This window comes from Asterias rubens, chromosome 6 (genome assembly GCF_902459465.1).
Source record: "Asterias rubens chromosome 6, eAstRub1.3, whole genome shotgun sequence".
NCBI lineage: Eukaryota > Metazoa > Echinodermata > Asteroidea > Forcipulatida > Asteriidae > Asterias > Asterias rubens.
In genome coordinates this window covers 12,712,520-12,734,536 of record NC_047067.1, presented here as the reverse complement: position 1 = coordinate 12,734,536, position 22,017 = coordinate 12,712,520, and the positions used below count along the sequence as shown (strand labels likewise).

At 37.8% G+C, this 22,017-nt stretch overlaps 1 protein-coding gene and 1 long non-coding RNA gene across 3 annotated transcripts in view; one reads left to right on the top strand and one right to left on the bottom strand.

Moving 5' to 3' along the window:
• Positions 1 to 888: 888 nt before the first annotated feature.
• On the bottom strand, positions 889 to 21,573 carry LOC117291442 (vitellogenin-like). 2 transcript variants are annotated; one of them, XM_033773127.1, is made up of 5 exons: positions 21,073 to 21,573; positions 17,179 to 17,490; positions 5,918 to 6,323; positions 5,170 to 5,320; positions 889 to 2,986 (listed from the first exon to the last, which is right to left on the bottom strand). In XM_033773127.1, the coding sequence occupies exons 2-5, from the start codon at positions 17,258 to 17,260 to the stop codon at positions 2,846 to 2,848; spliced, it is 780 nt and encodes a 259-aa protein (XP_033629018.1). In that variant the 5' UTR covers positions 17,261 to 17,490; positions 21,073 to 21,573; the 3' UTR covers positions 889 to 2,845. The 2 variants fall into 2 exon arrangements, with proteins under 2 accessions (XP_033629018.1, XP_033629017.1); XM_033773126.1 differs by lacking the exons at positions 17,179 to 17,490; positions 21,073 to 21,573 and adding an exon at positions 14,253 to 14,560.
• LOC117291443 overlaps positions 3,133 to 22,017 on the top strand; it is a 31,781-nt gene continuing 12,896 nt past the window's right edge. Inside the window, exons 1-3 of the long non-coding RNA XR_004519152.1 lie at positions 3,133 to 3,335; positions 10,298 to 10,462; positions 17,611 to 17,709. This is a non-coding gene — a long non-coding RNA (uncharacterized LOC117291443). The remainder of the gene's footprint in view (positions 3,336 to 10,297; positions 10,463 to 17,610; positions 17,710 to 22,017) is intronic.

The following is a 22,017-nucleotide window of genomic DNA, read 5'->3' as shown; positions in this document are numbered from 1 at the left end:
TTTCCAAAACAAGGCTAGGTTTCAGTTTCACCTTGGGCTTCACTTTGGGCGCTGGGTGTCTTTTTAAAGGAACACGTTGCCTTGGATCGGTCGAGTTGGTCTTTGAAAAGTGTTTTGTAACCGTTTGTTATAAAATGCATATGGTTAGAAAGATGTTGTAAAAGTAGAATACAATGATCTACACAAATATGCCTCGAAATTGCGTGGTTTTCTTTTAACCTCGTCCACAAACACGGTCGGCCATTTATGGGAGTCAAAATTTTGACTCCCATAAATGGCCCACCATGATAGTTCGCGACGTAAAAGGAAAATCGTGCAATTTTTAGTGACACTTTGGATCGTTATATCCTACTTTTAAAACATCTTTCTAACCATATGCATTTCATAACAAATGGTTTCAAACGCTTTTATAGACCAACTCGCCCGATCCAAGGCAACGTATTCCTTTAAGTCATCCACCAAAATTGCAAAGTTACTGATGGAAGCGCAAGCCAAAGTCATGTTGGGTAAAGGGCCTATTCAAAGTAGTGTACTTCAACGGGTAAGAAGGCTGGTAATAACAAAATAATGCTGATCTTTGTTTTTGTATGAAGTAAGATTCGAAACCTACCTCTGTTGATAGAAAAACAAAGGTTGGACTGCTGCTCATTTTGTATTTCTCTTGTTAGAGATCATGTACTAAAAGACCGAAGATGTCATTTCACACCGATTTGTAATTCACTCATAAATCCCTTTTTTTATTTGTATATTCTGACCATCTTTGAGTGATTGTGTTTCTAGTTCCTAAGTTATGAGTTTTTCCTTCACCAGTAAAACATGTCAATATCCCACCTTAGTAATAAATAAAGTAACACTCGATGCTGACTGCATATTTTGTATTAATCTGCATATTTCTTGATACAAATATTCAAGAAAATCAGGTAAAAAGATTAATGTAATCTGCTTCCACAAACTCCTCTAAAAGACACTTATTCCAAGCTCCTTCAAGATGAGAGTTAGCATCTAAAGACTAAGCCAGACCTCACAAAAAGTAAGGATATAAAACATCAATATTTTATGTCAAGTGATTTCAGCATTTGCGTCTTCAAAGGGGCTTTTGAGCAAAATTTGATAAAAAATGCTGGACTTGCCACTTTTTTGTTCTTATATGTTTTACTGAAAGTTGATAAAATTGCAAGACTTAATCCTTGTGGTATTTTTCTTCAAATTTTGATTGAAATTTGATGAAATAGTGCTGGTCCCCCTTGTGATTTTTTCAATTTTTGACTCAAAATGTATATACACATGTAAATAAAATGACCCTTGTGGTTGTTTTTAACTTCAGCTTTGACCCAAAATTGAAAAATAAAAGACGGATTTACATCTCGTGTGTTTTTTCTTCAGTTTTTGGTTGAAATTCACTAAAATGCTGGACATGCCCCTTGTGGGTTTTTCTAAAAAAATTTTAACAATTTGATTAAAAAGTTGGGCGTCCCTATGTGTTTTTCACACAACACAGTAATTGAAAATATTTACTCTCATTTTGGAGGAACCAACTAGTCAAGTAGTTTTCAGTGTAGTTAATCCACGTTTGTTTTTAACATCCAAGCTTATAGTTAAACATATCACAATCCACCGGACTGGTTTTCCTTAATACTGAACAATAATGTGTACATTTTCGGTGAGCATTTCTGTATTGAGTTATTATTTGGGGGTATCTCTATGAATATTAAAAATGAGGCAACGTGTATGTAAATAAGTATGAACAATCATTGCATATGTGTCAAGTTTATTTAATGGTTTGTGTTTATCTATTGTTCCTCGTAGTTAGTACATTAATAACATGCATAGCTACATAAACATTGCTTTTCAAACCCAAGATTAATGTCTAACAGAACCATACATTATTAATGCTATTTTCATTTAAATATTCATTTTGGAGCCTTTTCAACATAATTTCAATGAGTTTAAACAAAAAAAGCCTTAACGTATTAATTAATAATGTATACTGTTTCAAAATATACCAACATAGGACTTGGAATGACTGGGATTCGAACCCACACCATTATGACTCAACTACCAGAACTTGAGTCCGAGGCACTAAAGGCTCGGCCACGACGAGGCCTCACTTTCATTATAATACTTCGTCAACATTGAAACAAGATTGCGGCACCATGATAAGGGAAGGTTAACTCTTTCCTGTGTACAGACAAGATGGCAGTTTCCTTTGTATCTTCTCATATCCAAGCAATTTTCTTAAAAAGCAGTTGCTTTTTAGGAGCACAAAATTATTCTACATGTCCCAGCGCATGACGGAACAACCTAAAACACTTGAAAATAACTGTGTTTAATAGAGACATGTGCGTTAACACACATTGCATAGATATGGAGGAGATTTGAGACGGACTGCATCATCTGTACGCCAGGATGTAACATTGTCATAACACTACAACATAATAGGGACTAGCTATTTGCTGAAGGCTTACCCTTCATGGAAGCTTCAAAATTCACGTTCATTAACGAGCTGTCATACAAAGGCAAGAAAGAACAAAATTGGTAAAGTACGACAAATCTAACAGAGAGCTTATCATGTACAAACAACATATAACCTTCTGTGTAATACAGAGCTTAAAATAACTTACTTTCTTAGAATCGGGTAATAAGTGTGAAATACTTAATCAAATCAATGCACAAATTTGTACTCGTACAACAAAAGAAACGGAGAAAAGAATATGTTAAATCACACGCAAAATTTCCTCCTGTCGCGCACGCTTTCTCGGTTACAATCTTATGATATAATCATTTTTATCAAAGAGAAGGAATAATTACACTTCACTATGTACATTTTGTTATAAGAAGAGCGCCCTCAAGCAGAGACGGCCGTCATCGAGTTGCGACTCTGATTGGAGTAGCGTTGTGATTGGTTGGAATATCGCTGTGGAAGTCTTCTGCCCTGAGGCCCCATGGTGCGCTTGTAGGACGTCAGCTTGGGTTGTGTTACTTCCATCTGATTGGACAAGGGAAACGAGACGAATAATTAGTGGAATAAATAATGTTCTGAAATACGCTTTATCACAATAGTTTGAAAATTTTTGTTTGTTTTTAACTGCCCCTTTAAATTTTGAATTATTGGAGAGCCCTCTGTTGGTCACTTTTGCTCAGGTTGGTTTGACAGTGTTGGTATACTATTATTATGTAAGACATGTGACAACAGGGGCAGTCCTGCATGGTCTGGTATGAAGCATGGCTGAAGTAAACCAAAGGCCAGGTGGCCTTATTTCAGAGTTAAGATTGTTTTGCTGAAGGAGTAGTTTGCCATGCACCATCCACCATCTTATCTGCACTGTGCTGTGTGAGTAAGTACTGTTTTATTTATGACCTACAATATATACATGAACATCATTGTAGGCCTACCTTCTTTGTGCCAATATTTTAGCGTGCTTACTGCCCTGCCCCGCCCCCTATATTTTGTCCATGCCAACCTACTCCTAGTAGAACTATGACTAAGTTTCCATTTTTGCTGGCTGGCTCCACTATAAAACTATGAGGTTCATTCCACTATCATCTTCGGCTAAGCGGATTAAACCTCATAGTTCTAGGAGTATTGGATAACTTTCTGTATGGCGCCACGACTTGTTCACTTACTTTTACAAAAAGGGGTATTTAGATACCTGGTAAATTAGATTAATTCATATCGAATGAAAAAGTAGTGGTGCCATACAGGGACTTTTCCCCCACAGCTACAGTTTCAGTCTTTGCTGGAGGTCGTAGCTTGGGTATAACTGTAACTTCCCTCCCAAAAACGCCTGCTTTCCATTTTTGCTGGCTGGCTCCACCATTGCGTTTGTATTAAAATTAACTGTGTAGTCTACTAAACATGGAGGTAGGATGGTCTTAAAGGCAGTGGACACTATTGGTAATTGTCAAAGACTAGCCTTCACAGTTGGTGTATCTCAACATTATGCATAAAATAACAAACCTGTGAAAATTTGAGCTCAATCGGCCATCGAACTTGCGAGATAATGATGAAAGACAAAAACACCCTTGTCACACGTAGTTGTGTGCGTTTAGATGGTTGATTTCGAGACCTCAAGTTCTAAATCTGAGGTCTCGAAATCAAATTCGTGGAAAATTACTTCTTTCTCAAAAACTATGTCACTTCAGAGGGAGCGGTTTCTAACAATGTTTTATACCATCAACCTCTCCCCATTACTCGTTTCAAGTAAGGTTTTATGCTAAATATTATTTTGATTAATTACCAATAGTGTCCACTGCCTTTAAGATGAAATTTGTTTCCCTGCATGGGCAGCTACTAGCCCACCTTGTTGAGCTGTTAATGGCTCCGCTTTTAACATCGGTCTCATCACTGTCGCCATTACAATGGCGTAATGGCGACAGTGATGAGACCGATGTTAAAAGCAGAGCCATTAACAGCTCAACAAGGTGGGCTAGGGCAGCTACAAAGTTGTGAGACCGAGTGACCAACATTTTGTTTTTTTAATGTGATTTTAATAATCGTGAAATGCCTGAAAACTTGTTTTCCATCTATTAATTTTAGTTGACCAGCCATCGATTAATTTCACTAAACTCTTCCCAACTTAGGATTAATTATCAGTAACTATAGACGTTAGGATGCATTAATCATAGCCCACCCTGTTGAGCTGTTAACGGCTCTCTTTTAACATTGCTCTCTTCACAGTCGCCATGGTGATGAGACTTATGTTAATAGAGAGCCATTTAAAACAGCTCGACAAGGTAGGCTACATTGAACTCTCTGTCCTTACTCTATGATTGAACCCATCCTAAGTTAGGACGAGTTACTCACCTTTCCCCCTTGTGATTTGTATCCATTTTTGACAAAAATTCAATGAAAATGCTGGACTAACCACCTAGTTTTTTTTTCTTTTTTTTTTACAACAATAAATTGAAAATGGACACTTACTCATTGTGATAATTATTTACACACTTTTGACTGAAATTGGGGGAAAAAATTACCTTACCACGCATGATATTATCAAATTTTTAACTAAATTCAGCAAAAATGCTGGACTTATCCCTTGTGAATTTTTCCCAGTTTGGACCAAAGTTTGATTTTTTTTTAAATGGACTTATTTGTCCCCTTGTGATATTTGTTGACCAAAATTAAACACAAATGTTGGCCAATCTACTGCTGACCAGTGCAATACTCACCCCATCAAAGATGTTTTCAAGAGAGCCGAAACTGAACGTCTTGTCGTTTCTCTTTGTATCGCCTGTTTTGTCTCCAGAGGTATCGATAGATTTGGTGCTGCTTGTCCTCTTTGCTTTAGGTTTGGGAGCTTTGGGAGGTGGGGGTTTAATTCTGGTCAAAAAGGGAGAAAAAGAAGAGAAAAGATGAAATTTAGTTAGCAACTTTTAGTATAGACGCCATCTTAAAAAAAAAACCTGTAGTGTGGCTTGTTATAACAAAGTCGTTAAGTTAAGAGCACTGGACTCAAACTCTGGTGTTTTTAATCTGAAGAGTGTGGGTTCGAGTCCAGGCCATGGCACTTATGCCTTGATTAAGATACTTAAAACCAAAATTACTTTGTCCAGATGAAACATTCAGCCATCTGTCCCGTGTACTCACATTTGTAGTGCACGTAAAATAAGCCTGAACACTTATTGCGGATACGTTTGGTCACATAAAGTGCAGGTTCTAGTCTTTGACAGTTCGGTCATTCCACCAAGTTGGGAAACACTTTGTGACATTTGTACGACGTGTGCATGATTTTAAACACCGACATCCTAGTATATATTCTTAATCCCTAACCCTATAACCATATAAGCCCTTGAACCCTAGTACATGTATGTAAATAAGGTTTTTGGAACATAGCGGTATCGGTATACTGACAATCACCGTAAAGTTCCTGCATCTTTGCAAATTGGACACACCACACAATCCCTTCCTCAAACTTACTTAATAACAGTAGGGCTTGTTGCATCAGCGTTGCTACTTTTTCTAGGAACTGCTGAGACATTTTTCACATCCTTCGCCCCCTTTCCATCCACTTCATCAGCGCCAGAGATATTCTCCTTGGAGTTAGACTTCTGCCCTGCACTCTTCAGTCCCTCCTTACTTGACAAGATCTCGGCTAAGCTCGTCATCGGCGCCCTTGCCTGTGACGAAGCATCTTCAGAAGCCTTCCCCTTGGCTTTCTCTTCGGACTTGGCGTCCTTAGCGCCAGCATTGTTCTTGGGTTTGCGCGCTTTGCCCGCACGCTGGGAGCGACGGGCTTTTCTGTGACCGCTGTCGGTACGAGGTCGTTTGGAAGAGCCTTCCTCCTCGGAAGACCAGTCACTCTCTTCGGCACTTTCATCTCCAACTATAAGATCAAAACAAGTTTTAACAAGTGTGTTATAAAAAATGTGATTTACTATTTGGGGCAGGTCCACGAAGGGGGTCTATTTTTGTAGGGCGAGGAGCTAAAAATATGATTTTAATTTTGATTCTGGGGCAAACTGACAACACACGTGGTATTAATGTTAACACCCTGCCTGTTTTTGCAGTGTAAGTACTGCACCATAGCACAATCCACATGTACTAAAATCAGAGTCCAGCTTTCTCCTGAAGACTATCAGAGCATCCTTATCGAAATGTCTTCACACCATTGGATTTTTTTTTATGTTAAATGCAAATGTTGATTTTTTTTCAAACTTTATCCAGTTGTGTGAGAAAAAAAAATTAACCTCAAATATTTTACCATTGGACTGAACTTAAACTTACGAACAAAATCAATGGTATTTCATTTATTCAGTCTCCTGACAATTAAGAACTCATTCCGCGGTAGTAAAGTTTATAACGAAAGGTACCCTTAATCCACTAGAGCAAAAGTAGTAGTCCCGGCCGATTTCCTACCCTCCGCCCAGATAGTAGTTAATAAGTCTCCCGAATTCCGAAAAATCTTCACTGCGGTAGTACGAAGCAAGTTCTCAAAAGAACATAAACTATCCAGCAAGTAGACACACATAAGGTGTTACCCCCCAAAAAATATTCCTTCCTTTTATGGTTACGTAAATCTACCCCTCCCATCAACATGTCCATCACTTCTGAATTAAGGGGTTGATTTCTGATTCATTAGACTGTTTGACCACAATCACGAACACTGTGCGACTCTGTCATTTTATGGTACAAGCTACAAGCAAGGGTTAGGAGTAGGAGACTAATTGACAAATCCTCTCTTCCGAGAGTTGACCTGATGATGAAATTAGACGTTTATGTGTGATATCCTCAATAGTGAATCAAATGTCACGATATGCATCTAATCCGTCACATCGACATCTGAAGTAGGAGCTTCAAGGTCTTTTATTTGGAGTTAAAGTTCTAGGTCGGGCCTTTGCAAACTGAGGTTTTGGGTTCTGACACCCTGTCATAAATTTGGAGCAGTGTAAATAAGTGTAGTCAATGTTACCAACATCTAACAGAACCTGCAGCCGATTTCACGAAACACTAGGATTAATCCTAACTCGAGTTAGGACGAGTAATTGGGTTCAATGCTTCTTACGTATTTGGATACAGAATTTAACTCGTCCTAAGTCCTATGATTAATCCTAAATTACACTATAGCTTGTACTAGGAAGAGTTTTGTGAAATCAACGGCTGGAGCTGGAGCTTAGGACGAGTTTGGGAAAAGTCCTTTGGTACATCACTGGGTTTGAGAAAAAGTCCTGTGATTAATCCTAAGTTACACTATAGCCTGTACTAGGAAGAGTTTTGTGAAATCAACGGCTGGAGCTGGAGCTTAGGACGAGTTTGGGAAAAGTCCTTTGGTACATCACTGGGTTTGAGAAAAAGTCCTATGATTAATCCTAAGTTACACTATAGCCTGTACTAGGAAGAGTTTTGTGAAATCAACGGCTGGAGCTGGAGCTTAGGACGAGTTTGGGAAAAGTCCTTTGGTACATCACTGGGTTTGAGAAAAAGTCCTATGATTAATCCTAAGTTACACTATAGCCTGTACTAGGAAGAGTTTTGTGAAATCAACGGCTGGAGCTGGAGCTTAGGACGAGTTTGGGAAAAGTCCTTTGGTACATCACTGGGTTTGAGAAAAAGTTGATTGTTTTCCAAGCAGTAGTTTTCAATCAACATTCGTCGACCCATATTGATTGACATTCGTAGGTTTAGCTGCACGTTACGCGAGCAAAAACAAGAGTGTGAACTTCAACAAATTGTGTTGTTTCTAGGTGACACCCCCACTTTGGGCTTATTGCATGCTCACGTATGACGTCTGCACGTACTTACCTGATGTGAGAAATGGTAAGAATGTGAGATTTTTTCAACAAAATTTTCCCACGGTCATGTTCAGGTTTTTGCTTGCGTAACGTGCAGCTTAACCTCCCTATTGGTTGATGTATGCCACATATGCCAGTGTATTGGTTGACATAAACATGTATGTCAACATATTGGTTGTCCGTTCGTATGTCTGTAAATGTTTTTTGTCGTTTGTGTCCATGGTTTGTCTTGTCCTGTATAGCATTCCCAAACCAAGCAAAAGCTTAACGGGGATTGCCACCATTTCACTTACTCCGTCCGCTCCTGGTATTGTTATTTAGTATCATTAGCCGCCTGGTTTATTGGTAATCTTTATTTCGTGTGATACTTGTAATATGTTTTGTGAGATGAAAATAAATGTTGTTGAAAAAAGTCTGGTATAGAAGATTGTACATGTACATTGTAGGCCCGACTTGCTGAAAAGCAAACATACAGTAAGAGTACACTACGAAACACAGAAAACAGTGACTAAACTTTATACAAAACAAATTTTTTCATCAGATAGAATTTTAGTGGGAAAAAGTTATCAGAAAGTTAAAACACAGGTTTTGATTAAAATTGAGGAACTGTCAGAACTCCACTAATTCTTTTAGGAAATTGATTGATCCATCATTTTTTGACAGGTTTACTTTGGGACTCCAAAATTACCGGAATTATATATAATTATGGCAAATATACAAAACAAGGAAAGGCAGGGGTCATGCTGCACAGATGTGTCATCCAGGTGCGACGCGTAGCCTAAAAAAACATGGGGTGAAGTATCTTGAGTGTTGGGTTTAGAGCATGGAATCTAAACTACTAGGACTACATGTACACGATAAGGCATATAATAATGCACGCTATAATGGGATGTGCGTGTTTAGAGAGTGCAATGCGTCGCTTAGTCAATTTTGAATTTGGAAAAAAAAATTTGGAATTTATTTTAAATCTGTTCTACCAATGCTAAGGTCGTCGGTTCGAATCCCAACCGAGTGGTTTGCCAGTTGTTGTTTTTTTCTTCACATAACTTGGCAAAGTTCAGTGTACAGTTTTGGTGTTACAATAGGGTAAAAACTAACTATCTGATACTCAAAATTAGTACAAAACTATTGTTGCATAGAGAAGTGACATATTACTCATCCAAGTGATGTTTCTTAAACTGTGGCGCGATACAATTTCCTTTTTTATTTAGACCTCAGGTGCCTATCCATCCCATAGGCCTTGCTTTAATGTTTTAACCGGTTTAGACCACGTCAAGACAAAATCTGGACAGCAGATTTAGCTCCAATGTTTAAAAGTCCCAATGTGGCCCACTGTGTTCATACCGTCCTTGGTTTCTCACCCTTGATAGGAAGACAACCCTGGTTCAAATTCAACCCCAGTCAGACCTGGGGGCAGAGTCAATGCCCCCCTCCCCCTGGGTAAAGTGACACATGTAACAATGAGTCAACATAGTACATGTGGCCCCACTGTCTTAAAATAGTACAACAAAGTACATTAGCACATATATTTTCAAACATAACCTAACCTGACGATGACATCAAGTTTTGAATGTGACTGTCTGGATTATTTCTTATTGAGAAGCTGTCATCCAATTACGCTAGACGTCATTATCGCCTCAGGGTACACCCAATTAAATGAACTCCCATAACATACTGTGCAAAATGCTAGATATTGAAAAACACCGGGAAAAACCTACTAACAAAAATAGCGATTTACGGTAGGCCTAATGGGGAAAATACTCTTTGACTTTCTTGAACTTTTATCCTCTGCTCATGTGGGGAGTCCCTGGGCCTTTTAAGTAATCTCCATCCAAATAAACCACCCCTAGCAATGTAATTTTCTACATTTGAAGATACGACCATTTGTTTCAGGGCCTGTCACGCACAATACCTCAAGCTGGAAGTCAAGAACCCCTAGATCACAATCAAGATTTTTGTTAAATCCCTTTTTCTAGAGAGTGTCAAATTTTTCTTTAATAGAATATTTTGAGGGCCTACCTACAAACATGTACTAATGAAAATGATGCTCTGTTTTCTCCCTATTCAGTGGGATGCCCCCTCAGAACCATCAAACTCCAGCAGCATGTTTAATTTGATTCTGTTTGACTAAGGACTGCGTTCGTAAACTGATTTTGCTTGGGATCAGGCACACCACCAGAGAGTCCAACAGTTTGATTGTTGAGCTCCTGCATGGTGCTGGATTTGAAGTGAGGTAGGATCTTATAAAAAAACACCCTCAGGAATAAAGCCCGGTTCATACTTCCTGCGAATGCGAATGCGAAGTGAATTTGACCTGAATTTGATGTCACAACTATCTTTTCGCAGCGATATTCACAAGTGAGTCGAGCAGAGTTGAACTGCTGCGAATTAGTGACGTCAACATTCGCTTCGCATTCGCAGGAAGTATGAACCAGGCTGGGTTGTAATGTTTGTGGATTTTGTGTTGTTATAATCTGTTCCCTGTGTAAGAATGCATCATATCACTGTGAAACCCTTCTATTTATTATCTCTGATTTTTAAAACATTTTAGTCGCTTAATTTGGAAAGGATTTAAAAAGTTTTGAGTGTTTGTTTTCATAACTGTCACTTGTCCTGGTATTTAGAGTTGTCAAATTAATGCTGGTATGATTAGACCCTAGGTCTGTAAGGGATGTGTTGTTCATTTTGTATTTCGTATTTCATTAGATTGTACATATTTTTAAGAAGTTAATGGCCTGACATTTCGAACTTGCAAGCAGAGTCGTTCGAAGAGGCTAAAAAGAAGGTTTTGAATAATTGAAATTATTCATGATTCTACCTAGGATTTTCTGTAGAAACCTTCTGCATAATAATAATTATGATTATGATCTATTTCTGGTAATGAAACAAAGGATGCCTCAAAGGTGAATCTAATTATTGTAGCTCGCAAGCCTGAGGAAACCTGTAATCGAGGGTGCTTGCTGTGTGAACCAGGAACTCTTTGGTTTAACCCCTCCCTACTCTACCATGATAGCCTACATGTAAGTGTTCTTGGTTCTTCTACAAACACTACAAATCCAAGTACACAGGACTGACAAACAAGAGCTTGCTATGTGAACCAGAAACACTATCCCTACATGTACTTTGAAGTGCTCTGGGTTCTTTTTTACGTGCAATTATACAAATCCTAATACATGGGATCAACGGGTTATAGGCACAATTTTGATAAAGTATCTTGCTCGAGGACGTAAGTGCCACAATCAGGACTCGAACCCACACTGCTGCTGGTCAGAATTAAATTCCAGAGCTTGCATCTGGTGCTCTTAACTGCTCATCCGAGACATGCCAATGGGATGATTGCACTCAATGACCCAAATGGATAGACCACATTGAATGGTACATGTTAGTAAAAAAAAACAAAAAAACAGATCACAAATCCATAAACACAATTTTTAAGCACGTACAATTTCCCTACCCTATAACAAAAAGGGAAACAGGAGATATAAAAACATTTTCCCACTTCCTGCACTCAAATGTTTCCGTCTATCACATTATAATAAATGGGTAGATACATGTTCTTATTAAGACTATATTATAACTATTATTTGTGTAATCGTAGATGTTTAATTTGCATCGGAGATAAAGAATATTTATATCATGTTCAAATAATATAGTATCAAACGGTATTGTCAACAATTTATGTGGAAAAAAGCAAGGACACAACCCACATATGTAATAAAATGCAATGCTTTCCAAATGACATGTCTGCCTTTTAACACATGACCTCAATCTATGACGCCATGTTAAAAAAAAAACCACATTAATGAGTCATTGTGGCAATATGTCACTGACATCCATGTGACAAATATACCGACCTTTGAACACACTCAATGTTTCTTACAGCCTATTTTGCGTACAGCCTGACGCACATGCTCTCGAGTTACACTCTGCGCTGTGACCGTAAAAACATAAAATAGTATTGAATTGGAGGAGAGTGAAGCTGGGCTTGCTCTCAACTCGTATATTGTTTGATAAAAGCCCTTAACAATAACAGTCTACACTGTTCACAGACTACAGGCAGCCATGTTGCCATTTCTCTAAATTACATTTGTGATAATTCGTAGTGACTGCATATGTCCATTTTGGTTGAGCAATTTGCAAAAGCTAAATTATTTAATTTTTGATTTTATTTGTTTCCAATTTTAGTGCCGTGTCTATAAGGATTAGGAAGACGGAGAACAAATTATAATCAGTCTTAGGCTTGAACAAAAATTAACACGCCCGAAGAATATCATCTTTGAGAGGGCAAGGCCATTTTAATTTTGGCAAAGAGGATTTTCCATTGAAAAAATTCAAGTCCGTAAGAAACTTTTGAAGGGGCAACAAAGCAGTGGCTTCCATGTCGTGCATTTCAGTCAACATACCTCTTTTGCATCACTACAGCGATGCAAAAATTAGCAAGTTTACAGGTATGTTCTTTATTGCAATTTCCCCAAAACAACTCGAAGGGCAGTGAAGTAAATAACACACACACAAAACAGATCAAACATGTGAGTTTGTAGCTCAAGGTTTGAACCTTAGAGATGTGTCAGCATTTGGTTAGACCAAAGTCAAGGCCCTGATGAATGGTAACCATTTAAGAGTAATTTGCTAAACAGCATAAGAGCACTGAAATGTGTAAACTGTCTGAACCCTGCATCTGTATCCAATACATTGTACAGCTGTCAGGATTGAGATATTTACACATGTAGATAGAATATGGGAAGTAATTGTGAGTCATGAAGTCAACATTTTCCAGTTGAAGAGTAGAAGCAGACCATGCAGACAGACCATCTTAAAGACACTGGACACTATTGGTAATTGTCAAAGACTAGCCTTCATTGGTGTATCCCAACATATGCATAAAATAACAAACCTGTGAAAATTTGAGCTCAATTGGTCGTCAAAGTTGCGAGATAATAATGAAAGAAAAAACACCCTTGTCACACAACAAGTTGTGTGCATTTACATGCTTGATTTTGAGACCTCAAATTCTAAATCTGAGGTCTCGAAGTCAAATTTGTGGAAAATTACTTCTTTCTCGAAAACTACATTACTTAGGAGGGAGCCGTTTCTCACATTGTTTTGTACTATCAACCTCTCCCCATTACTTGTTACAAAGAAAGGTTTTATGCAAATAATTATTTTGAGTAATTACCAATAGTGTCCACTGCCTTTATATCCTGGACACAAGCAAGTAAGCCATGATTAAAACACACTTAAGATGTCTTCCTCTATATATCTAAATGTAGGCCTACTGCATTCCACTGATGAAACAAGAAATCTTAAATGAGGAGGTATGTAGGATGCACAATTGCAAGTCTCCTCCAAATGATTAAGAAATCCTATAAATGAAATATACCTAAGAGTTTTCCAATAATGACAATATTTTTTAGAGTCCTTTAATTGCACCTTTCCGGTCAATAAGGTGCTCAAGAAACACTTTTTATTAGAAAGATTTTAAAGTTGATGAGTTTTGAGCCCATTTATGTAGCACCTGATGGATTTAAAGGGTGCAGTGCATTCAGCAGCCATTCAAACACCCCCTTCTCTTGGATGAGTGTAACAACACATGTACAGCTTTATGTCCCATCCAAAGAAGCAATAATGGTGAAGTGTCAAGACCAGGACTCGAACCAGAACTCTGCTGAGAAGCACCAGAGCTTGAGTTCAGTTTGCTTGACCGCTAGGCCACGACATGCTTCGTAAAATGACAGTTTTACATTCAGTTTAAATTTCCGTGAGAATTATAATTATTGGCTCATGAGAAATATTTCTACAACATTTTTCATGCACTCAGGTACTCAGGATCTCCTAAAACATAACCCCATTTTCAATTAGGGTGATTCAAACAGACATTTCAAACTAATTTCTCTGACCTCAGTCTGGTGTAGACTTCAAAATAACCAGCAGAAAATACAAGTCAAAATTCCGAAACCAAAATTATCTCTAAAGTGGACACTTCCAACGGAACTTTTCAGAGCAAGAATACAAAAGACATTTACCAGTCCGGCGCTGAAGCGTACCCCTTGCATCCTCTGCGCGTGGATAAAAACTGCTCAATCTATTCCGAACCGATCGGCGGGCAGAAGTTAGCCTTGATCTGAGGGGCACATTGCGAATACTACTATTACTCAATCGAAGCTGGAATCTCACCAGCTGAGAATTTACTCGCCCAGGAATACTCTTGATAAATGATCTGGAAGTTTCCACGGAAAGTGCCATTATTTAAAAAACGATTGGTTGTGAAAAGAACTGTTCTGTGTAGCAGATGTTCATCCCTCATCGAACGCAACTCCAAATATGAGAATGAATGCTATGCCATCACGTCCTTATCTTGCAGTTTCCTTTTTGTGGTAAATGCATTTTGCTTTCAGTTTTGAAAACAACGCGTCACATGAGGGCTGTTGTTCTGTTTCGGTCTTCCTCAGTTTGGTAGAATTGAGTTTCTATTCTTTAATTTCCTCAATGTTAAGTTGCGCGGAGATTTTGTTGAACAACCTATTGTTTAAAACGATTATTTCTGTCAAGGACAGTTCCAGAAATATTACCATGAGAGGGGACCGGTCCTTAAAAAAAGTGTTTAAAGACGAAAAAGTAACTGGAGGGTCCCTTTAATAGTGAGAGGACGCAAGCAGCAGTAGGAATACATTTTTACATGTTCAATTATGGCACCATTTTGAAGCGGGCATGACTGTACTAGTTCATGGCAAAACAAGGAAGGTACCTGTAGTGGAGCCACTTTAAGACTTCTAATCAAATACAAAACTGCAACGCCACTACCTTCCTTGTTTTATCTATTAGAATAACACCGATTTTGTTGTGGCAAAAAGGGGATGACATAAAACCTGTGTTTCGATGTGACTGTGAGAGAGTTATTTAACAGCCAGTGATGCTCATCTTAGAACATTCACCACACGTGAGCTGAGGAGTGAAGTTAGGGCCTATACAGTATACAGGGAAGTTTCAAGATTATAAAAGAATGAACAAAATTTATTTATAGATAGCAGGGAGAGGGGTTGGAACCATCAGAACCCACCCCCTTGAATCAATGCCGGGTGTAAAATAAAGTCAGAACTATTTTAAGCATTTAAACAGACACAGAATGTACATCTAGAAATTGTGAGCATTTGTGAGACTTTCATGGTGTATTTACCGGTACTTCTTCATATCTTCCCCACCCTCTGACTCATTTTCCAGTTGTCCTCTTAAAGTTCTGCTTCCCCCATCCCTCTCCCTGTTTTGGTGTTAATTTTGCTTACTCTCTCTTTCAGACTTCCAATCTCTTTGATTTCTGTTAATCTTACCAGGCCAATCGAGCTAACGGAATCCTTCCAAGCTAACTGCTTACATGTATTTCGCAATGACCAGATTAAGTACAGTGTATTGTTGTCTAGTTACTGAATCACAATTTTTTGGTTTGTGCGATTTACATGTACACGTAGAATCAGGAAAGTTACCAGCTTCCATTTAAAGACACTGGACACCATTGGTTATTGTCAAAGACCAGTTTTCTCAATTTGTGAATCTCAACATGTGCACAAATTTGAGCTCAATTGGTAGTTGAAGTCGCGAGATATAAATGAAAGAAAAAACACCCTTGTCACACAAAGTTGTGTGCTTTCAGATGGTTGATTTTGAGGTCTTGAAATCAAATTTATGGAAAATTACTTCTTTCTTGAAAACTACGTTACTTCAGAGGGAGCCGTTTCTCACAATGTTTTGTACTATCAACAGCTCCCCATTACTCGTTCCCAAGTAAGGTTTTATGCTAATAATTATTTTGAGTAATTACCAAGAAATACGACAATGACGTGTAAACAACAAAAATGATTTATTAGCTGTGATACCAGCATTAATCCATCAATCATGTAAAATTAATTTATCCATGTTTCATGTATTTTGTGCATTGCTCCGTTGTGGCATAATGCAAAACTGTTCATATTTCATTTGGAAACCAAGCTGGATCATGTAAAAATTCGTTGAGAGAAAAAAATATGTGAAGAACAAATATGGTAATAATAGTTTCAGCGAAAGTCCTGCCATGCATTTTTTATGATGCTTCTTATAGCCTACCCTTAATCTCAACTTGACTTGATGGGCACAAAAGGCATAAATTGAGTCATTGTCTACTATGGGATGTTTTCATGGGTTCTTTGTTTTATGGATTCCTAGCATGTTGTCAATATGTTGCGTTGCATGTCCTCATTCTGCATAGTTCCTTCTTGTCATTGTTAATTACCATTATCTTAAATTTATTTTTGAATTATTATCGTTTTTATTGTTTCATGCAATGTAGCCCCCTTTTGTGAAATTATATGTTTGTTGCTTTTGTTTTTGCTGTAATTTGTGTCAGTTTGTGATTGTCAGTGGGCGTTTCAATTTCAAGCCTGATTTTGGCTTCTGAAAATGCCCCGTATAGGTTTTGCTCGTATTCATTTCATTTGTATATTTTGTTATACTTAACGATCTGTACTTGATTGTCTTTGATTTCAATAATTAATCCAAGTCAGCTCATTTTTCTTTCTTATCTGCCAATGTGGAAATAAATTGAATTGAATTTTTAATGAATAAACAATGAAAAAGAGATCAAGGTAAAATACAATGCTCTTTTTCCCTGTTATGTTTTAAACTCTTACATGCGATGAGCGGTCACTAGCAACTGGTTTATAAATGTCCCTTCATAAAAATAATTGTTAAATGAAAATAAAGATCGCGCGTCAATACCATCTTTAGAATAGGAAAGAGTACTTGATCCTGAGGGCACTATTGTGACTTGTTTCGGTGGGTTGCCACTTGTGAAAACGAGTAGCCTAAACATTAAGTGTGTCCATATTATCAATTCACATGTATCACTACATGTTTATAAAATAAATGGTTCAATATGAAAGGGTTAAATAAAATACATATTTCCCGTGATATTCAACATACCCTCTGATAAGGAGTCCCATCCATGGAACAAACGGTTGATGAAAGACATAAATCGCCTTGGCAACTCCAATATAAACGCCATGCTCCCAAATACGCATCAATCACTGTCGGTTAGTCTCATGCAGTGGGGACAGTTCATGCAGGGAGGTTGTAGAGAGGGGGTAGGGGCGGGGCAGGCAGAGGGGAGGTAAAGTTTCATCCAATGTTGGTAGGGCGCTGTTCGGGATTCACACTCAATACGCAGACGTCATCTGTCAAGGATCATCGCATGCAAATTCAATGCACATTAGTTCTGCCATACACAAACCAGACCTGTGAATTGAAAAGACAACTTTATTAGAGACGGAATTAAATTTAAAAATCTTTCTTTTTTTCTCAGAAAATTATGCTTTGACTTTACTTCAATAATTGTTTACGATTGTTTTGTTGCAGTGCTTGTACACACGGATCGCTGCATCCATTCTGCTAACATTACACCAGTCTCCATGGTAACGTCATTGCAGGATATTGTCCAAGTCGTATTTCCCCTGGGTAAGTCGCTATTGGGAATTATTTATGCAACGATTTGAAACCTTTCATTACAATTTAAATTAGTTTCCTTTGGAAATATTGAATAGTAGTTGTATCAAGTAAGGAAATATAATGTGTAGGTCTGAAGGGTTTGAAATGCTCGATGCTGGAGCACAAAGAAGTAGCCAAGTACAATAAATTTATGCTTGCCAGAATTAAGCTTTTTTACCGGCTTAAAATACCAAGTACATTGTAACATGTACTTTGTATCTGTGACAAGTACATTGTAACATGTACTTTGTATCTGTGACTGGTTTAATCTTGTTCATTTTTGTTTAGCAGAAAGTTGTCAAGCAACGTTTACTGTTTAATCATTAAATGTAAGCACAACATAATTATGCTTACCAGAATAAGGTACCGAAGTACATTGTCGCATGTACTTTACATCTTTGACGTATTATCTTGTTCATTCTTGCTTAGCAGCAAGTTGCTAGCAACATTTTCTGTTTAGAATCATAAAAAGGCGCTAAGCACATGCTTACCAGAATCAGGTTACCAGCCAAAATGTCAAGTCACATGTACTATTTATTGTATCCTGCTCCAGACCATTTGCTTTACAGAAATTTGTAAAGCAATATTTCCTGCTTATAATCAGCTCTTTATATGAAATTGGGCCCTGATTCCGTGAACTGTAAGCACATAAATTGCAAAAACAAATCTTGAAAATAGAACTGACAAATTTTGCAGATAGGTATCACACAATCAGCATCCTTATTTAAGCAATTGCTCTGAGATTAATGGTTAGGTTTTACATACAATCACACATAACATATTCACACTCTATAGTGGCTCTTTTAAATTTGACGTCATTGGATAAAGACGAGTCAAAACCATTTTAAAGTGAAACTAGACCACAGCTTCCTCTTTCACTATTGCATCCCGATTTACGCAATGATGAAGTAAATTTTTCCGAAAGGAATTTTTAGAAATAGCGTTGACTTAATTGTGCCATTGAGAGGTAACTTTTATATTTTGCTGATTGCAAAATTCAACTAAATTGGTTAACATGAAAAGGGAAATTTCTACCTATTTTATTAGAAGAATAACTGCTATGGACTCTATCATGGAGCTAAAGTACAAAGTACTGGTTTTAAAAGTAAGGAAGGTCACTGCTTTCTGTTCCGACAACAACCCATTGTGATCTGCACTGTTTTAGACTTTGGAAAATACATTAGGATTTTTGGATCATAGGTGTGAATGACCATGGAAAACGGGTGATTCTGTGCAGGTTACTCATCCATAAGTAAGCATAGCTTGTAAGAATCAAACCTGCGTCCCGGTCGAGCGTGTTTGCATTGAGTTGCGTTGTTTACGATACTTAATGGCACCCATAGAGGCATTTCTGTTTATTCAGACTGCTATCTTTGTCCCATACAAGAACACCAAATTGAGGGGATTGGGCTATAATTGTACGTCAAACCTCAATTTGGTATCATTGATGTATAGATAAAAGCCTGTCAAAATGTATACAGAGGGAATGTCTGATGTATAGATAAAAGCCTGTCAAAACGTATACAGAGGGAATGTCTGATTTAACAGAATCTCAGTAAATTTTTACTGGAGTGATAACTAAAAGTCATTTACACACTGTCACAACACAGGAAACTGGATTGCATTGTTAGGTCAAATATTATGACAAATCATTATCATGGTCACTGTGGTCTTGTGGTTAGATATGTAGGACTTGCAATCACAAGGTTGTGGGTTCCAATCCTACTAAGCTAATCGCTGATTCCGAGTGACTAGCAGAAGTAGTATTGCTAGTTACTGAATAAAAATTTCTTGATTTGTGCAATTCATAATCATAAATGTCTAACCAATGTTTGTTTGAGAGAGATTGGCTGTTGCCAGTTGATGTTATTATTCTTGTGAGAGTTTGCCAAGTTCCGTTGACATGAAGATCTTCTTAACAAACAAACCAAGAAACAAACAACAAACAAATGTATACAAAGGTTATTTCAGATTTAAGAGAATTAATCTAAACTTTTACAGTAATTATTCATTCATGTAATAAGTTTAGAGAAGAAACTTCTACACCCCAAACAGGAAACTAGATTCCACTTGGGTTCAAATTTCATGACAGTTATAAGCATGGTAAAAATGGGTTTTTCTCCAGAACGCTCCACGCCAAATTTCTGGAAAACGCTGGACAAAGGAATAGTGACGTCAGTGGCGGCTATTTGATGTGGAAAATAGCGCCCTTAGTTTGCCAAAGCTGCAGAACTGTGTTCAAACCCAGTAACAGGAAAATCGTCTCTGGCGTCAAGGGGTCATTATAATAGATAAGCCGTTTTTGAGTCTCGGCTGAAAAAGCCCCGCGGACGGGTGAATTTTTGACTCTGGCAAATGCAAATTTTGAGAGTAAAATGGTTATTAATCGGTATCTACGATGGCTATTTGGCCATAAAAAGGTAGTAGTTGAAATATTGAGATCATCCTTTATTGGCTGTTTAAACCATCAGAATACTACCCCTTGGTCCCTGATCCCTTGAAACTGTCTATCACATCAACTACAGAAATGAACTAAGTAATTTGCAATCAATGGATTCTACTGATGGATTAATATTTCTCATGGATTGAGCCAAGGCCAAAGGGATGTACTGCCAAGTCTGCCAAGTAAAAATACTTGGAAAATTATGCCAAACTCTCTTGATAATACGACCCCACCACTAACAGGGGGAAATAAGCCTTTAATTTTTTTAATGAAGGCAGTAAAAAGAACAGCAAATTTAGATGCATGTAGATTAAGAAGTTACTTCAATGAAATTTCGGTGGTATAGCATGGTAATGACACTGCCCTAGAATTTCGAAGGTTATGGGTTCGAATCCCACTTGAGTACTATTCCTGTGATTTTGTTTTCACCTCTGGAAAGTACCAACCGTGCCAACACAAATCAGTGTATATATGGGTAAAACAAAAATGAATATCCCGATGCAAATTTAACTCCTATGAAATTCCAGATATTATAATGTCAGACACTGTATGCAGTTGCATGGGTTTTGTGGTGTAATTCCAAAACCACGCAAAGGACCTAAATGTAATTTGGAGGGATTATAATGACAAAGGGGTATAAAGAGGTTACTAATTTAATTTTACCTCATTACCTTCTGGTTTATAGCTCTACTCCATCAGTAACTCCCTGCCTTTAGGCCCCCTAAATCCCCACTCCGAACGCAACAAAGAGCGTCAGATCAGATATCTTAATTGTTTTCATCGTCAGTAAAAAACCTACAGTAGGCTACGGTACAAAACATATTCAAATGCAGATAATGAAAACCTGTGCTTCATAAACACACAATGTTAATTGAGACCGCATTACTCACCGTGGTGATACAGCCTTATAGGAGGAATATGTATGTGTTCAAAGTACAATACATTTCAGGCGTGGATCACTTAACATGTGATTTGAGACTCAGTAGCTGGAATACTCAGCAGCCAAACAAACGATAGACCTCGATCGTCGGCCCCCCTTCTCCTGGCCCCTAAAACCCAAGCCCGAAGCTCACTCCCACACCATAGATTAATTAAAGCACGCTGTTGGTGATTTGCACAGGAAAATACAGGATCATGATATTGCATCCGTAGAAAATACGACGGACCACTGCGTTACACTAGTCAAGAGGTCATTGATAGTAACCGTGCGACTGTTTTCACTCTGGGTACGTCGTCGTCCTAGCCATGTAGGTAGCTCTCACACATTAGAAGGTTTCTGACAATAGAGAGGCTTGGCGAGACAGTATTCAATAGGCACCAGCCCCCAACATGCTGCTATTTAAAGTCAATCACATCTATACTGTGTACACTCATCTAGGGTTGTCTCTTTTGTTATGGTATCGTTCTATTGTGTGGTCTGATAAGTTAACACAATAGACCATTGATCTGTGGGGTTATTTTGTTATCAACCAGAAAATAGGAAGTGTTTCTCATTTATATTTCCTGGTGTTCCAAATTTCAATAAGACTTTCTTTTCCGAGAAATGTATACAGTGGTGCCATGCACAGAAAACTAATTTTATAACTACAAACAGGTTTAAAAGGGTAGTTAAAAAAAAAAAGACTCCATCAAAAGTATTGACAAATTATTATAGACAAGAAGGGTCCCTATACACTTGTAGCAACCTGTCCTGTCTTTTCCGATTTCAACCGGATGGAATTAGATTAAAACTTATCTTCGTAATACGGTTGAATAAATAATTAGAATCACACATTTGTGTTTACTCAGACTATAAGTCATTAGCAACAGTTGCTATGGGCTGTGATGTGTAAGAT

What these genes read in the sequence shown, in the direction of transcription:
- LOC117291442 (XM_033773126.1), bottom strand. Translation starts at nt 14,472, where the DNA reads ATGGCACTTTCCGTGGAAACTTCCAGATCATTTATCAAGAGTATTCCT. An exon ending in ACAAGCCCTACTGTTATTAA is followed by an intron (nt 5,321 to 5,917) that starts GTAAGTTTGAGG and finishes CTTTTTGACCAG; the next exon opens with AATTAAACCCCCACCTCCCA. An exon ending in TTGAAAACATCTTTGATGGG is followed by an intron (nt 2,987 to 5,169) that starts GTGAGTATTGCA and finishes TTGTCCAATCAG; the next exon opens with ATGGAAGTAACACAACCCAA.